The 23,044-nt window shown below is 42.9% G+C and overlaps 1 protein-coding gene across 9 annotated transcripts in view; it reads left to right on the forward strand.

Annotated features, from left to right (window-relative positions):
- The window catches only part of FGFR1OP (FGFR1 oncogene partner), a 192,372-nt gene extending 169,561 nt beyond the window's left edge, over positions 1 to 22,811 (forward strand). For 8 of the 9 annotated variants that reach the window (XM_030209094.1, XM_030209092.1, XM_030209097.1 and 5 more), the window contains one exon: positions 19,887 to 22,811. In XM_030209094.1, the coding sequence (XP_030064954.1) occupies positions 19,887 to 19,961 (75 nt within the window). In that variant the 3' untranslated portion in view covers positions 19,962 to 22,811. The remainder of the gene's footprint in view (positions 1 to 19,886) is intronic. The other variant, XR_003942774.1, reaches the window with a different exon arrangement.
- Positions 22,812 to 23,044: the final 233 nt, after the last annotated feature.

The raw sequence follows: 23,044 nt of genomic DNA on the forward strand, positions 1-23,044 counted from the left end.
GGGTCATCTTGAGAGAGCATCAACATATTGCCAGGAGGAAGCGCAGTTTCTCTGATACAGAGAGCAGCCTCCTGGCATGTCTTATAATTGCCAATAAGGGCACACTGTTCCATCCTTTGAGACAGAGGCCAGCCCATACTGCAGCTAGGAAGGTCAAGGAATGAATCTGGATTACCTGTCCAGGTAAGCAGAAACATGTGCACCCATATACCCACAACAAGGCCTGCCTACGACCATATAGCTGAAGAGTGCCATCTATGGGGATGGCACATAGGCACCTAACTGGCACAAATGCTCTGTCAGCCTGCATCAGATTCCCTCAACAAAGTATAGTGCCATGGCTCTGAGTATTGAAAACTTCTTTTTCTATACTGTTCTTATGCTAAGAGATCCATAAACCTATATGGTTACAGCTTACATGCATGCAACAGCCACACTGTATCTGCAATCTGCCATATCCATCCAAGAAGGCAAGGCAGTCAGGCTGAAACCTGCCACGCCTCCTCTCCCCCAAACAAAATCAGAACAGCACATATACTACATTCAGCAATTTAGCATTACAGAATCATGGACACAATGCACAACATTATAGTGTGAAACAGAGGAACAATATATACCAAATTCACATAGCTGATGCTAAGGGCCTGAAATGCAGGGCCCCTTTTCTTCATCAGATATAGTCTTCTGGTCTTTAGTGGTAGGTGCACATTTTGAACCTAGGCCATCAATATGATACAGCTCTTACTCTACCAAGTACACCAGCACCTGTCCTCTAATGTGCCTTGCTTTTGTAGAATACGATCAAAACCTAGTCACGGGGTGAGAAAGAGCTGGGATGGTGAGGCTGACATCCACTAAACCTGTGAATGTCTCTTTAAGATTGGGACATTGAGGCCAACTGGAGGACCCACCTCAACATACCACAGCAGATACATCAGCAGCTGACTGCTGAGAAGGGTATGCAGCATACTTAGAAAGTTAGTGTCACTCTTGTCTTTGGTGTTTGCAAAGTTAAGTGAGCTGGAAAGGCTTGCATCCATATATGTATGCCCAGACCATTCAGCTAGCGCAGTGAACCCCTATAAGATGTGTATGCTGTCACAACCATGGGACACACTCGCATCAGAGAAGGAAGCTGGCAATATTGGCCTGCTCAGCCAACATACATGCTAAGTGCTATCCCCTTACTACCAGAGTCACTGACAATACATGATCAGGAATAGGAAATGACCATTCAGTACCTGGAAGTTTGTGTAGCCAGCCTTCCACATAAAACCTGCCATGAAGCTAGCACTGATGAGTGCCTGTCTGCCTATCTGCTGATTAAGCACATGGCAAACATTGACCACATGCTTGGAATCCACTAGTCCCTTAGTGAGTGCCATGGCAAGTCCCCCACCCCAATGCCATAGCAGCCAGTTATACATGGTAGCTGACTGTTACAAGTGCCCACTACCATCTATTGTCCAACAGTGGCCATTGTCCATCTACAACCCTTGTGTAACTATGCATACAATGGAGCTGCAGCACCATTAAGGCAGTAATCATACCCATCCCAACCCCACCCCTCCAACCCTGCCCCACCATAGAGAATATTTGTACTACTCCTCCCCAGCACTGTCTAAAATCTTATCTAGGTGATTGGTGAATTCCACCACCTTTGCACCAGGCAGACAAGTGACCAAGCAATCCTCATACCCATTTCCCACCCAGCTATCTACATGCCAAGTGATTGAATTGCCAACTAAAACAGCTGTCCTAACTCCTTTAGATACATCCTTTTTGGGAGTGGATATTGTATTCCCTGGAGAGCAAGTCCTGGCTTTTCCCAGATGACATTTCTCTTCTAAGATAGCTCAGAGATTGCCAAACTGAGATGGGACTTCTCTACTTTGTCCCTGTAAGTCTCCTCTGTATACCTCTGTCTGCCTCAGCTCTTCTAAGTCTGCTACTCTTACCTCAAGAGATCAGAATCATTCTTTTGAGAACCAGAAAGCTTATTGCATCAAGTGCACGCATACACTCTCTCACCAACTGGGTGTTAATTGTACATGTTATCACTCAATACGAAAGATTAGATAGCACCTATCTAGCTGCTGTACTGCTTTCTGCATCTTAGTATTGGTAAGTTGTTTAGTTATTTAAAATTGGTAAGAGAAGTTGCGTTTAGACTAAGTTACAATATTTGTTAAATCATGCCCTAATATGAAACACACACAAATAAACATTAAAGAACTAGGTAGCAATCATCAAAATGGTGTCTGTGCTGGGTGTCTTCTTTTTAACAAATGTATAAATGATCTGTAAATGAGAATAACGAGTGAGATAATTAAATTTCCTGAGGAGACAAAGTTATTCAAATCACAAGAGGATTGTGAAAATTTGAAGAGGATCATACGAGACTGGAAGGCTGGGCATCCAAATGGCAGATGACATTTAATGTGAGCAAGTGCAAAGGGATGCACGTAAGGAAGAGCAACCCAAACTATAGCTACAAGATGGATTGGCCACTGTTGGAAAACAGTATACTGGGCTTGATGGACCTTCAGTCTGTCCTAGTATGACAATGTTTATTATAAAGAGATTATTTGGCATATTTTATGTTGTTATTTTATGTTTGCTTCTCAGTTGTAAAAAAAAAATTGTTCAGTGTTAATTGTGGTAAAATTACCCTATGATGAAAAAATGCCTATAAATTAAGAGATGTGCCAGGGGTATATAGGGGTAGGGGGTAAGAAAGAAGACTAAATAAAGCTAGGGCAAATGGATTCTCAAGCACCAATTTAATACCTATCTTATTTGTTCTAGGGCTGTAACAAACTACATAAAGCTAGAGCAAATTGCTTTGAGATTCTTTAAACAAGCAATTAATTAAGTTTTCTTTTTAATTGAGTATCAATAAACCCACGATCTCCCTTCTGTCCCAAGCTTTTAAGTGTATATCTTGTAAAGTGTTCCCAATAAAGAAATTGGTCTATAGGATCCACAAGATGTTGGATCGTTCCCTGGCTTATGAATACTGTCACTTCCGCCAGATATCTGGAGTGGGGTAATTCAGTATTCTCATCAAATGTATTGAAAACCCATGTCAGTGGGGGGGGGGTGATATTTTCTAAAACATTTATAAAATCTATTGGTAAACTCATCTAACTCTAATGCCTTGCCATGGGGTAAGTCTCATTAAAATATCCTCGAAAAGCAAGACAATTTCCCTCTATTATCTTACTACAGAAGAAAAGGCTTCAGACGCTCAGTGAGCCAGTCTTTTAAATTTATAGGCTCACTGACTCGTTTGGAGGCACTTTGATTACTTTACTCTGCAAAGTTTCGCCTACCACGAGCATCCTCATTAGCCGAAAAACCTCTGCATAATTTTTTACCTTTTTAATCCTTAGTAATGTCACTTTACTTCATATTACTTAAAAGGTACACTTATCTTCTGCTGCTTTCTCATACAGGACTCCCGGTAAAGAACAAAGATGGTTACACAGACTACAAGCTTTAGTCCCATAGGGTTAAATACAAGAGTAGACTTGAAGGTTTTTTTCTAGTTTAATTGATAATCTAGCTCTTTAAATAGCAAAGAGCATATGATTGGATAGACGTTGATGGCGTCATGGTAAATAGCGTCCGCCATTTTGAAAGGCAGGACGCTGCATCTGTTCAGTACAGGAAGGTCTCAAGTAAGTTTCCTAGCAGTTGGTGTATGACTTTCTCTACCCTCTTTAGTATAGTAATAATCTGCTTGTTATATATTTTTAGAGATAGACGGTACTTCTCCTTAAGAAGCTGTTGGCGAAACGGGAGCTCGCTGTAGGGCGTACCGGGAGTCCTGTATGAGAAAGCAGCAGAAGATAAGTGTACCTTTTAAGTAATATGAAGTAAAGTGACAATTCCTAAGGATTAAAAAGTTAAAAAATTATGCAGAGGTTTTTCGGCTAATGAGGATGCTCGTGGTAGGCGAAACTTTGCAGAGTAAAGTAATCAAAGTGCCTCCAAACGAGTCAGTGAGCCTATAAATTTAAAAGATTGGCTCACTGAGCGTCTGAAGCCTTTTATTTATTTATTTATTTATTTCCATTTGTATCCCACATTTTCCCACCTATTTGCGGGCTCAGTGTGGCTTACAATACATTGTAAAAGGTGGAAGTGCAATTGGTTGCAGTACAATTATGGGTTACATTGTGAAGAATTATATAAGACAGAGTAAATTCAGGATATTCTTAGGGGATAGAACAGTGGAATATAACAGGGGTGAGTTGAGAGGGGGGCAAAACATAATCGAGGGAACAGGGAGGTCTGACAATTTTATCAGTGGGTAGGGTTTAAGAGTGGTGAGAGCGCGGGAGTAGAGGTTCAGAGAGTGTATTGGTGCGTGTCTATGAGATTGTATGGGCTTTGTGTTTTGATCCTTGCCGTAGATTTAAGTCGGTCAGTTCGTAGGTCATTTTCAGGCTGCGTGGTAGTGTATTCCAGTATTGTGTGCTCATGTATGTGAAAGTTGATCCGTGCAGTGCTTTGTATTTTATGCCTTTGCACTTAGGGAAATGGAGATTGAGGAAGGTTCGGGACGATCTTTTAGCGTTTCTGGGTGGCAGGTCAATTAGGTCGGACATGTATGCAGGGGCTTCACCATGAATGATTTTGTGGACTAAGGTGCATACTTTAAAAGTGATGCGTTCCTTGAGTGGTAGCCAGTGTAGTTTCTCCCGTAAGGGTTTTGCACTTTCGTATTTTGGTTTTCCGAAGATGAGTCTGGCTGCTGTATTCTGGGCTGTTTGAAGTTTCTTCAGTATTTGTTCCTTGCATCCTGCGTATGAGTTGCAATAGTCCAGGTGACTGAGTACGAGTGATTGCACTAGACTGCGGAAGACAGATCTTGGAAAGAATGGTCTAATTCTTTTCAGTTGGTCGCGGCAGGACGCGGCTGCCGTCGTTCTGATTAAGTTTTTGGATTGGTAATCGTGTGACTTTCTTTCCTATGATCTCCAGAAATGGCCAGCCTGGATTGAGTAGGTTATAGACTGTCAATCAGCTGAACCCAGCAGACTTATACCATGCTGATAAAATGAAAATTGAGACACAGACGCGTGAAACAGCATGCATGAAGGCAGATGAGGAATTTCAAAAACAGCCTCCTTCATACCAGAGCTCTGAAGCTGCCGCAGCAACACTACAACATCTTGGATACCTTTTACAGAACCAGCTGCCACTGCTGAAATAGGAATGTCAATTAGACAATTTACAATCATTATTACATGTTGTTACCCATGAATTGGACATTGCTTTAACCGCCCTACAAAGGCAGATTGATGATGATGTTTGTGATCTTATTAATGATACCTCATGTTGTACTGTTATCAGAAATCAATAATAGTGAAAAATGCAATGCAGCGCATTCTTTCTCTAGCAAGAACTCAAGTAAGTGATTATGAAGGAATATTAGACACGTCATGGTGGGATACCATAAAAAATTGGTTTGGAGGATTAGGTCCATGGTTAAGAGGGATTGTGACTGGATGTATTGTTTTCATATGTGTTGCAGGACTCTTATTATGTTGTTTGCCTTGTTTGCTTGGCTGTTGCAGACGAGCATGTCAAGATTCATTGAAAATGACCATGGTAACTCAGATACAAAATATAATACCTGCTGAAACCAGTGACTATGATCCAAACTGTCCTGGGTTACTGATGACTCCCGAAAGTTCTATGGTTTGATAGAAAATGTTTGTCATTGCCATGACGGCCTGAGGTGTTACCTATTTATAGGATGATGCCCAGTCTAACAGTGATGAAAACTATAACCATGAAATTTTGGTGAACCTTGCTTTACAAGGTTCAAGGGAGGATTTGTTAAATATAATGAGGAAAAAAGAAAGTTCCTATGGTCAGTGAAGTGCAAGTATTAAGGCAAAAGAACTATGAGTCACAAACATATGAGAGCAATATGGTTGTCATGGAAATAGCCTTGAGCTATGTAGCCAGTGAAGTAGAGACGGAGGAGAAAGTCTGTGCAAGGTAGCAGAAAGAATGTAGCTGGCATTTTTAGATAAATGTGAGAACAGGCTTCAAAGAAAAGGGTTGCTGATGTGCACACATTGGGTGCAGTATGAAAGTAAGTGTATATAAACAGAGCAACCTATATGTGAAACAAGCAAAGCAAAGCAAACATATATATATCTCTGTATTACTGCTGAGCAAACATATATCTCTGTATTACTGCTAAAAATATATTTTGTAAGTATACTTTGCTTCCAGTGTGATGTTCTCATGCTGCCTCTGTCCAAGGGAGGACAGTTGAAAAAATAAACATTTTTGATTATTCTTCTTTATAATAGGTGTCAGTTTCTTTGTTTACACACATATAAGGTGTAAATAAACAGTTTCCACATGGAGTAGAACATTTTTTTGGTTGTGTTGTTCGCATGAGTCTCGAGAGTTAGGTGGCGGTCGATAGTGACTCCAAGGATTTTTAAGGTTTCTGAGATTGGCAGATTTAGTTTAGGTGTGTTGATGGCGGTAAATTTATTCGTGTTGTATTGGGAGGTAAGTATGAGGCATTTAGTTTTTTCTGTATTCAGTTTCATTCGGAATGCATCTGCCCAGGTATTCATGATGTGTAGACTTTGGCTGATTTCGTTAGAGATTTCATTGATGTCTTTTTTGAATGGTATATATATCGTTACATCATCGGCATATATATGTGGATTGAGGTTATGGTTAGATAAAAGTTTTGCCAGGGGGGGGTCATCATTAGATTGAAAATAGTTGGTGAGAGGGGTGATCCTTGCGGTACTCCACAATCAGGTGTCCATGCAGCTGACGTAGTTAAGTTTGATGTGACTTGATATGAACGTGAGGTTAAGAACCCCTTAAACCAGTTTAGAACATTACCTCCGATGCCAAAGTATTCGAGAATGTGTAGTAGGATTTCGTGGTCTACCATATCAAAGGCACTTGACATGTCAAATTGTAGTAGGAGTATATTGGTGCCGGTTGCAATCATTTGTTTGAATTTGGTCATTAGGGTAATTAACACTGTTTCTGTGCTATGATTTGACCGGAATCCTGATTGGGAGTCGTGTAGTATGGAGAACTTGTTGAGGTAGTTTGTGAGTTGTTTGGTAACCATCCCTTTGGTTATTTTAGTTATTAGTGGTATAGATGCTACTGGTCTGTAGTTTGTTATTTCGCTTGTGTTTTTCTTTGTGTCTTTGGGTATTGGGGTGAGTAGAATGTTTCCTTTTTCTTTTGGGAAAAGTCCGTTTTGTAGCATGAAATTCATGTGGTTAGTTAGGTCTATTATGAATTGTTGAGGGGCTGATTTCATGAGGTTGTTTGGGCAGATATCTAGTTTGCATTGGGATTTGGCGAATCTCTTGAGCGTTTTAGAGATGAGGTCTTCTGATAATAGTTCGAATTCGGTCCAGATCCTGTCTGCTGGGTATATTCCGTCTTCTGGGTCTAGACAATTTAGGAATGTTGTGTATTCTGTGGGGCTGGTGGGTAATTTGAGCCGTAGTTGTATGATTTTTTCCTTGAAGTATTTTGCGAGGTCATCGACCCCTGGTGTATCTTTGCTGTTGGTTGTTACTGGTGTGGTGTCTAGCAATTTGTTTACGAGATAGAAGAGTTTGTGTGTGTCTTTGTAGTTTGGTCCAATCATTGTTTTGTAGTGTAGTCTTTTAGTCTGTTTAATGGTGTATTTGTATTTCCTCCGGAGTGATTTCCAGGCATTCAGTGTGTGTTCGTCTTTCTTTTTATTCCATGTGCGTTCTAGTTTTCTGACTTGTGTTTTGAGTTTTTTCAGTTCTTCGGTGAACCATAAATTTGTTTTTTTCCTGTGTGATGTTCTAGTTTGGATTGGGGCGATTGTGCCTAATGTTGTCCTACATATGTCGTCCCATTCTTGGAGGAATTGGATGGTGTCTGTATTTGTTGATCATTCGCTTTGGTAGACCTGTTGCCAGAATGTTGTGGGGTCTATTTTTCCTCTCGTGGTGTATGTTGTTCGTTCATGTTTGTTAATTGCGTTTCTGTGTATTTTTCGCCAGTGGAGGGAGACCGCTTTGTGGTGGTCTGTCCATGGTGTGGGTGTCCATCTTGTATCTGTAAGTAGGGGAGGGTAAGGTCTGGGTTGAATTTGTGTGTAATGATGTCCAGTGTGTGTCCTTTTTCGTGTGTTGGTTGATTATTAGGTGCGTGTAGATCCCAGAGTTTTAAGAAGTCTTTGCATTCTTGTGTGCCTGTTGAGGAGTCGTCCTCAAGGTGTAGGTTGATATCTCCTATTATGAGGATGTTTGAGGCAGAGACACATGTATTGGAGATGAAGTCTGTGAGTTGCATTTTGGAGTCTTTCCATTTTCCTGGTGGCCTGTAGAATAGTATTGTGTTGAGGTGTCCTTGTAGGTTTGTATGAGTGATTCTTGTTGAGGCGATCTCGAGTTGTGGTGAGGTGGATTCGCCAGTGGTAGTTATGGTAAACTCAGATTTGTAAATTATGGCTATTCCGCCGCCTCTTTTTCCAGTTCTTGCCCAATGGGTGATTTTGTATTCTGGTGGGCATGTCTCTTTGATGGCGGGGTCTGTGGGGCCATGGAACCATGTTTCGGTGATAAACAGAAAGTCTAAATTCTCTGTGGTAATCCAGTCTAGTATGTCTATTGAATTACTTACTGCTGATCTTGCGTTGGTGTATCCTATTCGGATGAAGCGGTATGGTTCTGTAGGGAGGTTAGATGTATTTATTTTTATTAGTTGTTTGTTATCTCGGTGGTTGAATTTGTCATTGTTGTTTTTCTTTTTTTCTTTCTGTTGGTGAGATTCATATGTGGAGTTTTTTTTCCTTTAGGTTGGTTGTTGTATTTTTGGTCTGGTGGGTTGTTGATTGTTTGTGCATAGAGTTTGTGGATTGTGGTTGGGTTGTTATTGATGTTAGGGGTGGTCCATGCGTGGTAGATTATGGGAGTGAGGTAGATTATTATCAGTAGTTTGTTGGTATTCATGTTGGCTTTGTGGATGGTATTCGTAGGAGTGTTGGGTGTTGTTGGTGATGTCAGTTGTTTGTGGACAGTGTTGGGCGGTGTCGGTGATATCTGTAGTGCATCGACTGTCTTAACAATTGGTTCAGGACAGTGATTATGTCAGCAGGTATTGCGGTGCTTAGAACAGGTGGTCCATAGCAGTAATTAATTCAACAAGGCGCTAGCATAATTAGACCTTTGGGTTAGTGATTTAAGTAGTAAGGGTATCATTCAGTTGTAATGCAGGTGCTTACAGTATATAGGGTAGGCTTTTGGTGTGTGTTTGTAGGCAGTATTGCAGAATTGCAGAAGCAGAGCAAAAGCTAGCAGTTAAAGGCAATTTTGCTAGATCAAATCAAGGCGATAAGCAAATCGAAAGTGAGCAGGCAAAGCAGACAGGTCATATGCGTCCTGGCAACAGTGGTGGCAGTTCTTATCAGGTCTTTTGTCAAATCAAAGGTAATTTGCAGAGTCAAGCAAGGTAAAAAGCAAATCAAAAGCAAGCAGGCAAGATCAAAGGCATTTGCAAAGTCATGCAAGGCTATAAAGCAAAATCGAATCAAAAGCAAGCCGGCAGGGGCCCTGTATCTCCTTATATTCAGACAATTGAATCGCACTCTCCAGTGCACAATTTGGATGTCCAGGGCAGTCTGGGTGATTTGCAAAGTCAGCAGGCTATAAGGCAAACTCAGAAGCAAGCAGGTAAAGTCAAAGGCAATTTTGTAGTATCAGGCATGGCTATAAAGCATGTTTCTCCTTATGTCCCCGCGTGATTGCCCAGTCCCTGTACCTCGTCGATGCGTCCTGGTCAGCGTGGTGCGGCGGTCGCGTGGCTGGCAGGTAGCAGCGGTCGGCCTCCAGCCCACCCGATCGCGCCGGTAGTTCACCCGAATTCAGCCCTGGTCTGCAATCTCTGGCGCACCCCGGGTCGGTCGAGGCACTCACCAGCCAATCCTCCGCCTGGTAGGCCCCTGGACTAGGGCACCGATCCTCCCTCAGCGATGCCGAGCAGTGCGGCGCGTCCGTTGGGTCCGGGTAGCGCTGAACCCGTGATGATGGAGTCCCAGCTGGTTGCTCGAGTCGCCTTGCCCAGGCGTGACAATCTGTCGGAGGTGGTTGCGGGCGGTGGTCAGCAACGCTGGCGGCGGGCTCGGCGGTCAGCCGCCGTGGGTCAGGGCCAGGCAGTTCCTGCTGGGATCCCGGTTCGCTTCCTCGCACCGCAGCTCAGACAGACAGGAGCCTCTTCTCCCTTTGTCAATCTGTGCAAGTTCCAGGTTTTCTCCTTCAGAATCATCACTGCCCTCCTCGTCGCTGGGGGGGGGGGGGAGTATGAAATCTTCAGTTGGAAAGGCTGCAGCTCGCTCAAACTCTGCTTCCTGAGCTTCTCGGTGAGGATTTTCAGCATTGTACACATCCAGAGGGCGAGAGCGGTGTCAAAACATGCATCCGCATCCAGGGATCGGGCCCGGCGACCCCCACTTTGCACCGTGGCCGGGGGATGGTGCCCTCCAGGTGTACCCTAAATCAACATCTAACCCCCTTTACAAAAATAAGCTGTTTTGTTTTTCTTCTGCCGCTGGAAAAATAAAGGCTTTCCTCTTGCTTCAGTTGGCTTTAAAAACAACCTCTGTAGTAAGATAATAGAGGGACATTGTCTTGCTTTTCGAGGATATTTTGATGAGAAGTGTGAGCAAGCACCACATGGGGTAAGTCTGAAATGGCCCATAAGGTTTCTTCCAAAGTAATGGGTTGGGACAGTTGGTTCTTCTCTGCTTGTGTCAGGTGAGACAAATCTATCTCAGTTATGTATTGATCTAAAGCCGCTTGGAAAGGAGTCTCCTCTGGGCTATAGAGAGTCCAATAAAAATGTACAAAAGTCTCTTGTATATTTTTTGCTATCTGAGCATATTATACCCATGTGATGTGTAATATTTATGTTTATTTAGATTTGCTAGACTGCTCAAACTGCCTGAACAGAGCAGAGTGGTGTACACAGTCAAAAAAATTAAATACATAAAGAAAATCAATTCCAAAATTTGATAAGAAAGGGTACAATCATGCAAAAGAAGGTACAAGACCACACATTACTCAATCAAACACCAGTAAATGTATAATTGCACAAACACTGCTTTTTAAGTTTATGGGCCAGTAGGTGATTGGTCCCATTCCCAAACTCTAAATATCCTGGCAAGCCCTTTGTAGGCTATTTTGGACCTCTGCTAGGTGAAGTCTATTAAGTGATTTAAACATTCAAGTAGAGGTTTAGAGCTTTTCCCCGTCTTGCAAGGGACTTCCAAGTCATCAGTCTGCTAGTGCAGCCGAGTTTCTTGGGCTAGGCGATGCTTGTTAACGTTGGCTTGTATAGCTATTATTTTACTTTGCATATTCTGTCAGGTCTCTTTCTAATTGTTCTCTGTTTTTGGCGTCCAATAAAATATTATCAAAATTCGAATATCTTTGTCCCCTGTGCTTGGGTTAGATAATGAGAATGAATGCTATAGACACATGATCTGACCACATGCGAGTGTGGATGGAGACATTTTGCATGGAGTGCGAGATAAGAGGGTTGCCCAACCACAGGTCTGTATAAGAGTAAGTGCTGTGTACCTGGGAAAAATGAGTAAAATCTCTCCTATTAAGGTGAGATTGTCTGTACCCAAAAATCTCCTAGGTCCCAGCAATCTAAAAGCTCTGTAATTTTTCTCTTTCTTTTTGGGCATAGGTTACAGATGAGGCAGTGTTACCTAAGTAAGAATTCAAAGTCAGATTGAAATCTCTTCCAACCAAAAGTTGTCCCTCTATATGTTTGGAGAGAAGCATGTTGAGCCCATACAGGAATTCGCCCTGTTTTGCATTGGGCACATAAATGTTAAGAAGAATATAAGTTGTTGTTTCATCTTTGCTTTAACTAAAATATATCTCCCTTCCTGGTTTCAAGCCACCTTCTTCACCTGCCAAGGTTAGGAAGCTGGAAAGAAAATTCTCACCCCCTTGGTCTTCCTTTGTAGTCTATTGCAGGCTAAGTATATCATAGGATATTTCTTATAACAGAGAAGACATTCATGTGCATGCAAAAGATAAGTCTCCTGGATGAACTCTACATCTGTTATCAAACATTCAGCCGCCTTAAAAAGAAGTTGATGCTTGATATTAAGTCCCCATACATATATAGACATAAACACTAACCAGCTCATTTTCGAAAGAGAAGGGCGCCCATCTTTCGACACAAATCGGGAGATGGGCGCCCTTCTCTCACGGGAGCCAGAATCGGCATAATCGAAAGCCGATTTTGGGCGTCCCCAACTGCTTTCTGTCGCCGGGACAGCCAAAGTTCCCGGGGGCGTGTCAGAAGGGTAGCGAAGGTGGAACAGGGGCGTGGTTAAGAAATGGGCGCCCTCGGCCGATAATGGAAAAAAGAAGGGCGTCTGTGGCGAGAATTTGGTCCACTTTATTTGGTCCCTTTTTTTCAGGTCCAAGTCCCCAAAAAAGTGCCCAAACTGACCAGATGACCATCGGAGGGCATCATGGATCACCTCCCCTGACTCCCCCAGTGGTCACTAACCCCCTCCCACCCTCAAAAAAACAACTTTCAAAACTTTTTTTTGCCAGCCTCTATGCCAGCCTCAAATGTCATACTCAGGTCCATGACAGCAGTATACAGGTCCCTGGAGCAGTTTTAGTGGGTGCAATGGACTTCAGGCAGGCGGACCCAGGCCCATCCCCCCTACCTGTTCCACTTGTGCAAAATGGGAGCCCTCCAAAACCCACCCAAAACCCACTGTACCCACATGTAGGTGCCCCCCTTTACCCCTTAGAGCTATGGTAGTGGTATATAGTTGTGGGGAGTGGGTTTTGGGGGGCTCAACACCCAAGGTAAGGGAGCTATGTACCTGGGAGCAATTTGCGAAGTCCACTGTAGTGCCCCCTAGGGTACCCGGTTGGTGTCCTGGCATGTGAGGGGGACCAGTGCACTACGAATCCTGGCCCCTCCCATGACCAAATGCCTTGGATTTATTCATTTTTGAGATGGGCGCCATCGGTTTCCATTATGGGGAAAAACTGAGAGCGCCCATCTCTAAATCCGGCAGTCTCAGCATTTAGGTCGAGATTTGGGCGTCCCCCAACCATATTATCGAAACGAAAGATGGACGCCCATTTCGTTTTAAAAATACGGTTGGCCCCGCCCCTTCGCGGCGCCGTCCTCGAAGATGGGCGCCCTTAGAGATGGGTGTCCCCGATCGAAAATGCCCCTCCATGTCTCATATGATTTTACTTAAAGGTAAGAGTTTCTATGATGTCAGTAATGTAACTATACCCAAAGCGATCAGCATCCCTAGTGAAAACACGTTAATGTGAGGTAGAGTTATATCTCATACACTCCAGCAATAATTTCCCCTTCCCACCCCTGTCTCTTTCCCCCTTTCCAGTAGTCCCCCTATTATTTCCTGGCGGGGCAAAATTTAATCTGTTGGCACACCTGTCAGTGGAAGCGGGCCATGCACTATCCCTCTCCCAGATAGATTACTTACAGGCTTATTTTCAAAAGAGAAGGGTGCCCATCTTCCGACACGAATCGGGAGATGGGCGTCCTTCTTTCAGGATCGCCCAAATCGGCATAATCGAAAGCTGATTTTGGGCGTCCTCAACTGCTTTCCTTCACGGGGATGACCAAAATTCACGGGGGCGTGTCGGCTCATCTAGAAAAGCAGCAAGGATGGGTGTGTGTGTAGGGGGGGAAGCGGGGACAGAGGAGACATGCTGAATTGGAACAATCAGGGGGCTTAGGCTAGATGGATCAGAAAATATTCCAAAATCTATCACTATTAACCAAGTTACCTTTGAATTTTCTACAGTTATTAAATTAAGAGTGTTCATTGATAGTGCTCTAATCATGGAAAAACAGGTCTCCTCGTTAACAAGGAAATGTTATATCCTGATGAAAAAATTGAGATGCGTGCGGAATTATTTCGAATAAGATCATTTCAGAATACTGGTTCAATCTCTCTTAGTTTCTGAATTGGATTATTGTAATCTGGTATATTTAGGATATAGTAAAAGTTTGGTGAGGAGACTGCAAACAATACAGAATACAGCAGTTCGAATGATTTTCAGACTGTCTACATTTGCTAGATCACTCCCAGTTATCTGTCATTACACTGGTTGCCTATAAAGGCTAGAATTTATTTCAAACTTGCGTGTTTTCTCTTTAAACTTTTACATGGCTTGGCACCAGACTACCTATATCCACATTTTATATTCATTTATGCTTTGAGAACAAGACGTACTGGTACTGTAGGTTATTCTTTTCCATCATCAAAAGGTAAAAAGAGATTACATTTCTTTGAATTAGGGTTGGCATTTCAAGCAGCAAGATTATGGACTATGATTTCATCTATATTTAAATCTTCTCAGTCCTATATTCTTTTTAGGAAATATTTGAAAACCCTTTTGCTTCAGAAATTTGAGTCCTATTCTAACCACTGATTTACTATTTTTCTTTTTAACAATACCCAGTGCAACATGTGTCCCTACGACTATGAGTCCAGAATGCCCCCCTTTTCCCTTTATCTCCCACAGACCACAGTCCCACATCTCTCCCCACTATGGCATCTCATCTTCCCCTCTCTCTCTGAGTCTTCCTGGGTAGTTTTCAATCTCCCCCTCTCTGCTCAGTTGCCCCTGGTAGTTAATCCAACCCCTCTGGGTAGCTTGGCACCTCCCTTCTCTAGACCCCCCCCCCCCCCCCCCATAGTTCAGCATCTCACCCTCCCCTGCAGGTCCAGATTTTCTTTTGCCCCTTCTCCTGCCAGTCAAGCATCTTTCCTGCCCTCCCTCCGTGAATCCAGCAGCTATCCCTCCCCTGCCTAGCCCTGTGGCGCTTCTAACTTGTCTCCATGCTCCCTCCTCCTCAAGTACAAGTCAGCAGCTCTCCTGATGCCTCCTGCGGATCCAGGCACCTCTCAAGCTTCTTCCCATGCCCATGCTCTTTGCTGCAGCAGTGATCAACACATGCTGTCTGCCGCTGATGCTGGAACCTTTCCTCTGCATGTCTCTGCCCCTGTGTAAACAAGAAATTGCATCAGCAGAGGTCAGGACGTGCTGAGAAAAGGTTCCAGAGCCAGCTGCAGACAGCATGTGTTGATCACTGCTGGAGAAAAGTTTAAAGCACCACATTGGGAGAAGTGAGTGAGGTGTTCAGTCCTGGGGTAAGAGGGGGAGTGTCAGGAGACCTGCTGACTTGCACTTGGGGAGGAGGGAGGGATAAATGCAGCAAGAGGGAAAAAAATATGTGGCTGCAAACCAAAAAAAAAAAAAATCAGGCAGTGTCCATGGGATTCCCAAACTCCCTTGGCACACCTGGGGAGCAGCCACAGCACACCGGTTGAAAAATGCTGCTTTACAAGCAAAGAGTTCTAACACCAATGCAAACAAAAGTGGGAGCATCGGACACACCTGCTTGGTTCCTTTCTAACAAAGGGTGCTATCTTTCAACCATACACTTAAATTACTACTGTAGTCTTACTGTAAAGGTCAGAAGGTCCTCCCTCCACACTCCATGTTGATATTTATTTATTTATTGCATTTGTATCCCACATTTTCCCACCTTTTTGCGGGCTCAGTGTGGCTTACAATATGATATGAATAATGGAAATACAATTTGTTACAACTTGGTTATGGATTATATTGTGCAGAGTTATGCGAGACAATCGAAGTATCATTAAGGAATATAACAATGGAACACAAACATTGAAACATTGGAATGAGACAATGGGAAGCTTAAAGGGCAATATAAGACACTAAGACATATGGTATACATATTTCTGTGAGTAAAGGTATGAGTGATGTGAGATTACGGGGAATGAGAGTTCAAAGGTGGTGTATGATGCATTAATGAACAGTGAGTGTGGACTTTGTGTTTTGGCTTTCTCTGTAGATTTTTTTCAAAAAGATGGGTCTTCAATAATTTGTGGAAGGAAGCTTGCTCGTAGATCGTTCTTAAGTTGCGCGGCAGTGTATTCCAAAACTGCGTGTTCATGTGAGAAAAGGTTGACGAGTGTAGCGTCTTGTATTTCAAGCCCTTGCAATTAGGGAAGTGGAGGTTGAGGAAAGTTCGGGATGATCTTTTAGCGTTTCTGGGTGGTAAGTCTATTAACTCAGACATGTAGGCTAGGGCTTCGCCATGAATGATTTTGTGGACTAATGTGCATACTTAAAAGTGACGCGTTCCTTGAGTGGAAGCCAATGTAGTTTCTCTTGTAATGGTTTTGCACTTTCATATTTTGGTTTTCCGAAGATGAGTCTGGCTGCTGTATTCTGGGCTGTTTGAAGTTTCCTCAGTATTTGCTCTTTGCAACCTGCATATAGTGAGTTGCAGTAATCCAGATGGCTGAGTACGAGGGATTGCACTAGGCTGCGAAAGACGGATCTTGGGAAGAATGGTCTTATCCTTTTCAATTTCCACATGCAGTAGAACATCTTTTTAGTTGTGTTGTTTGCGTGAGTTTCGAGTGTTAGATGGCGGTCGATAGTGACTCCAAGGATTTTTAGCGTTTCTGAGATTGGAAGGTTTAGGTTTGGTGTGTTTATAGTGGTAAATTCCTTCGTGTTGTATTGGGAGGTGAGTATCAGGCATTGAGTTTTTTCTGCATTTAATTTCAGACGAAATGCATCTGCCCATGTGTTCATGATGTGTAGACTTTGATTGATTTCGTTGAAGATTTCTTTGATGTCTTGTTTGAAAGGGATGTATATTGTCACATCATCGGCGTATATATATGGGTTGAGGTTGTGGTTTGATAGGAGTTTTGCCAAAGGGATCATCATTAGGTTGAAAATGGTTGGTGAGAGGGGTGATCCTTGTGGTACTCCACATTCAGGTGTCCATGCCTTAGACGTGGTTAAATTTGATGTGACTTGATACGAACGCTGGGTTAGGAACCCCTTGAACCAGTTCAGGACATTTCCTCCAATGCCAAAGTATTCAAGTATGTGTAATAGGATTCCGTGGTCGACCATATCGAAGGCACTTGACATGTCAAATTGTAGGAGGAGTATATTGTTTGCCAGTTGCAATTATTTGTTTAAATTTAGTCATAAGGGTGACTAATACTGTTTCTGTGCTATGATTCGACCGGAATCCTGATTGGGCGTCATGCAGTATTGAGTGTTTGTTTAGATAGTTTGTGAGTTGTTTAGTTACCATTCCTTCGGTTATTTTGGTTATTAGTGGTATGGATGCTACTGGCCTGTAATTGGTTATTTCGCTCGTGCTTTTCTTTGTATCTTTAGGAAGTGGGGTGAGTAAGATTTTTCCTTTTTCTTTTGGGGAAAAGTCCGTTTTGTAGCATGAAGTTTACATGGTTCGTTAGGTCTATTATGAATTGTTGAGGAGCAGATTTCATGAGGTTGTTTGGGCATATGTCTAGTTTGCAGTGGGATTTGGCATATCTTTTGAGAGTTTCAGAGATGAGGTCTTCTGTTAGTAGTTCGAATTCGGTCCAGGTTCTGTCTGCTGGGTGTGTTCCTTCTTCTGGATCTAGACAATCTAGAAGTGTGGCGTATTCAATAGGGCTAGCGGGTATTTTGAGTTGTAGTTGTATAATTTTCTCCTTGAAGTATTTTGCAAGGTTGTCAACATCTGGTATGTCTTTGCCGTTGTTTGTAACTGGTGTGGTGTCTAACAGTTTGTTCACAAGATTAAAGAGTTTATGTGTGTCTTTGTAGTTTGGTCCTATCATTGTTTTGTAATGTAGTCTTTTGGTCTGTTTTATGGTATATTTGTATTTTCTCTGAAGTAATTTTCAGGCGTTTAGTGTTTGTTCGTCTCTCTTTTTGTTCCATACTCGCTCTAGTTTCCTGACTTGTGTTTTAAGTTTTTTCAGCTCTTCGGTGAACCATGGATTTGCTTTTTTCCTGTGTGATGTTCTGGTTTGGATTGGGGTGATTTTGTCTAATGTTGTTGTACATAGATCGTCCCATTCTTGGAGGAATTGGATGGTGTCAGCGTTTGTTGACCATTCGTTCTGGTAGATCTGTTGCCAGAATGTTGTGGGGTCTATTTTTCCTCTCGTTGTGTATGTTGTTCGCTCATGTTTATTGGTTGTGTTTATGTGTGTTTTTCGCCAGCAGAGAGAGACATTTGCTTTATGGTGGTCTGACCATAATGTAGGTGTCCATCTTGTGTCAGTGAGTATGATATTTGAGTCTGGTTCGAATTTGTTATGATATCTAGTGTGTGTCCTTTTTTGTGTGTTGGTTGCGTGTTGGGTGCTTGTAGATCTCAGAGTTTTAGGAATTCTTTGCATTCTCGTGTGCTTGGTGAGGTGTCATCTTCTAGGTGTAGGTTGATGTCTCCTAGTATAAGGATGTTTGGGGCAGATACGCAAGAGTTCGAGATGAAGTCCATGAGTTGTGTTTGGGAGTCTTGGCATTCTCTAAAAGATTATATAGGTGTCTCTAATCTATCCCATCAAAAGCTTTTTCTGCATCCAGAGGTAGTAAAAGCTCCTTCTTCTTTTCATTTTATCCAATAACCACTCTGGCATGATGATCAAAACTCCGGCGTTGTCCGGAAGAGCGCAGCAAAACTACTCTCTAGTGCTCAACACTAATTCTATGCAAGTATAAGTATAGGTGCGCTGTTAGCGTTGAGCATTAGGGAGGATTGTGGCTGGTGCACACCCTCGAGTTGTACGTTAAGCACAGCTCTTGTGGGTATGCCCACTGCCCAGTGAAATGTCAGAGGGGGGAGGAGGAACTGCCATGACTCCCCTACTTACAGCATGCGAGATGGAGCAGAGCTTTTCCCGGGACAATCCGCACGGATTTAGGCAGGTCTTTGGAAGAGCCACTGTGGAAAGATCCTGCCCTACTGAGCACTGGCTGGGCTGGGCTCGACCTGAGAGAAGAGCTAACAGTGCTGAATTCAGGCCAGACCAAATCTCTGTCACTTCAGCAAGGATGGGAGATTTTGGGGGTGGGGTGGGGCAAAACCTGCTTCTGGGCACTCCAACTCAGCACAAACACCCTAACGCCAGCTCTGAGCTAGAGTAGGATTTACAGCATTAAAGCGCCCTTTTTAGCTGTGCTGTTTGCTGTGCATTGGATGGCATAGGAAATGCCCTCATCTGCATCCCTTTGACTATATTTTCATGCTTATTGCTCTATTCTTCAGCATATTGGTTCCTGTGCTCCCAGCCTCTGAGTAATGTGCACTTGGAAATGCGGGCTCTAGTCCAGTGCCAATAGCCTCTAGAACCCACATTTGCTTTAAAGCATCAAGACTTCTGTGCTCATTATCTGCAGTCTGGTGGCCTTTAATAGAGCTTACTTGTTTCTAACAATCTTAGTTATTGTGTTATATTTCCTGGGTCAGTATCTTAGCTAGGAGCTTCACATCACTATTTAGGATCAAGATTGGCTTGTAATTAGCATAATTGTGAATTTTTGTTCCTATGTCATCTTGACTTTTACATAGATCCAGATGATTTCTTTGATTATAAACTGCATTAAATACTGCAATCAATATTGATGTAATCTTGTATAAGTTTATACAGTTCACATGAGTAGCCATCTCCTGCTGCTTTCCCACTTCTCTGGTTCTGTTTTGGGATAGTAATAAACAATATTATGTAAGCCCAAGTATTCACGATCTGCCTTTGTTCCTTCAGTACATTGTAAAAACACAAGTACAAAATATAACAATGGAGGGTCCAGGTTATTTTAAGTTAGGAGGCTGTCAGTTGCAAATTGGTGGTATCAATTTGGTTTTCACATTGGAAATAGCTTTACAAATATATTGAGTAGTAGCCTGTAAAACTGTTCAGGACACATTACTTCTTGTAATTTTTTTTTCTTTTTCAGATTGATGATATCACGCTGGATCACACTCTCTCTCATGCAAGTAATGTAGCGGATTATTTGGAAGATGTTGAGTAGATATTAAAGGAAAAAAAAAGTTATTGGACTATGGGGAAGACTTTTGTGGATGGTTGTATTTTTCAGACAATCACTGTTTGCTGGAATGTCTACTCTCAGCTTGTGCCTTTTATTTTAAATAAATTCTGAATTATTTTGTAACTGTGAACACACCACAACAGGTACTCACCAGAGTAGGCCATTTTATGTAGGGTATGAACTTGGTCATAATTCTTTATTTTTTAAAGAGCAGGTTCTTTTGACGCTAGAACAACAAATTGGCTTCTAGTACTGTTAAGCGATGTTGTTCTGTTTACAATATGTGTTAGTCATCAACACATTACTGTTTCCATGAATTTGTAATGTGCTTTTGTTTGTTGATCACCTATATTACCAATACACAAAGAAAGAAACAGAGGAATTGGCTAACCATTTCAGCTTTTCTTTTTGTGGCTCATCTATCATTCAGATGTTCAGGATGGTAAAACGTTGGAGAGATCCAGAACAAGAAGTACATACTTGACACATTTACATGCCTATGAGTAGCTTCTGGTAGAATATCCAAAAAATGAAACTGAAACTAGGGCTTTAACCAGTTCATTGAGATTGATTCATTTCATGTAAATGAATGACATTTCATAGTACACTTGTATAGGTCATGGACATTGGTGATTCTTCAACAAGTTGTTTCAAATTGCAGGTTTGTTTTAATGCTGTTTCCTTTTCATCCTGCTAGATTTGTCCAATCATGTTAGTTTATATGCCACCATGCAAACAAATAGAAACAGAAAACATACACTTTTTGTGACAGGAGTAGTATAACGAGAGATGCAGCATAGGAATTCTTGATTTGTATAGCAGATGCGATGTTTCCCTAATGAAGCTGGATCCTGGGCAGTGTTCTGTGATTTGTTTTCCCCTGGTGGAGCTGAATCCATCCTCCCACAGCAATAGGCTACCTTCCCCTGGCTGAGGGGACCCTCTGGTAGCACAGTGTGATCAGAGATGTCTTTTTGCTCCCAGGGCTTCCAGGTGTCTAGTTGAGTGGGGGAAAGTTGCTTCAGAGCTTGTTCTGGTAAGGTCTGTGGCCATGATGGGAATCCTAGTTTTTAAAAGCTCCTTGGTCTTGTTTCTGGGCAATCTTCTTCCCTTTCTCTCCCTTCCTTTCTTTGATTAGAGAGGCAAAGAGTGGAATCCAGAGCAGCTCAGAGGAGTCCCATGGTGCAATTGGGGCTGCAGCAATAGTGAGCAGTGGCTGGCCATATGGAGGGAAGTCTATGCTCTTAGTAGCAGTGGCAGAGAGGGATTGGAACTGTGGCAGCTGTGGAGTCCAGCAAGTAAGAAGCACAGCTGGCTTCTTTTATCCTATTTGCAGCATGCTTCCTTCTTACTTGGCCAAGTAGCATAAGCAACATGTTGGACAGGCTTTCCCAAGAAGCTCCCAGGTTTAGATCCAGAGGCTGATACATTACCTTATGCTGGGGTGGTTTTTCCACTGTGGCAGACATGACAACCATCTTGGAGTCACTTGTCCTCTGCAATGTGCCCACAGGTCCTCCTGGTTGTCCCCCTTCTTTCTCCTTGTTTCTGGTGCCCAATGGGCAGGACACAGTCATTCAAAGGATCCTCCTGGACTTCCTTCTCCCTGGAGTTTGTCCTAGCAGTGTGCCAAGTGGTCTACAGCATGCAGAAGCCTGGAGGTAATGGGGACGGGGCTGCAGCTCACAGGGATGCATTGTTCTAATACACAATAGATGAGCCTGTTGACTACCCATCCCTCCCTGGGTTCTCCATTGGGAGATTTTGGGAAGGAAGAGGAGGACTTTTAGAGTGTCTTTGGTGGTCTGGACACAGAGGTTAGGGATGGTTCTTCTGTAGTTCACCTTTTTTGGAAGTAGTAACTCTCTGTCCTTATTTATTAGGTCACTGCATCCCTGTGCATATTGGAGCCCATTGCAGAGGAGCTTTTTGAGGGTATTCCTTCTCCATAACACAGGCTCCAGGTAGGACTCTCAGATGGACCAAATTGATTTTGAGGATTTACTCCCTTCCCTTGGGAGAGAGGGAGTCCCTATTCCATTTCCTTGGATCACAGTGCCCTGATATCAGATGTTACTTGCAAGACTACTGTTTTCATGGAGAGTGGAACAACTCTGGAAGAACCCCAGTTTCTTAGGATTGAAGCTTTGCTGAAGCAAAGTTTTTTTTAGGGGGGATTTTTTGTTTTATTTTTGCTTTGGCCATGGCCATTCAGGTCTTGATTTGTGGGGCCTACATGACATGATTCCTACTCTCATGGATTCAGCAACTCCCTTAGAGCTTGGAGGTTGCATGCCTAGAATTGGGGGCTTCCTATTTGGCTGATTCCTTGTATGACTTAATTAGTATATCTTCCAGGTTGGCAGCTTTGGTGATTATGGCATGTAGGTTCTTGTGACTGCATCACTGAGCTGCAGATGTGGTCTTTAAAGCCCAACTCAGAAGCTAAAGAAGAGTGGCACCTTTTGTACCATGCTTAATTTAAAAAGAATCAACAGATGTCTTTGACACATGGAGATGTTAAAAATCTGTCATGGTAATCAGAAGAGGAGTTTCTCTCTTTGTTAGATCTCTTGGAGGAATATTTCCATATTCCAGTCCAGGAGGACCAGCAAAGATCTCTCCAGTTTAGGGAGGCATATTCACTTCAGAGTCCTTCCCTTTGGTCTTGTAATGGTTCCAAGGGATTTTTCCCTACGGTAGTTCGGCGAGGCAGTTGCTAGAAGTCATGGCACCCATTTTGAAGAGGCAGCTGGGGGGGAATCATGGATATTCCCCTTGGAGGGGGGGTTGTAAGAGGAAAGGAGAGGATTTCAGAATGTTCTGAGAGAGTGGAAGGAAGGGAGGTGGGTAACTTGGGGGGGGGGTTCAAGATGTTCCAGGGGGTGGGAGTGAGGAGGATCCTGGAGAAGGGGGGGGCGTAGTGGAGGTTTGGATGTTTGGGGGAGTGGGAAGGAGGGAAGGGGTGGGATCAGCATATGTCATATATTCCGTGCCGGCACCTACATAGCTAAATAACCAAAGTTAGAACTGCTATTTATTCAGTCTTATTTGGTCATTTAGCT

The sequence above is a fragment of the Microcaecilia unicolor genome, chromosome 7 (assembly GCF_901765095.1).
Source record: "Microcaecilia unicolor chromosome 7, aMicUni1.1, whole genome shotgun sequence".
Classification (NCBI taxonomy): domain Eukaryota; kingdom Metazoa; phylum Chordata; class Amphibia; order Gymnophiona; family Siphonopidae; genus Microcaecilia; species Microcaecilia unicolor.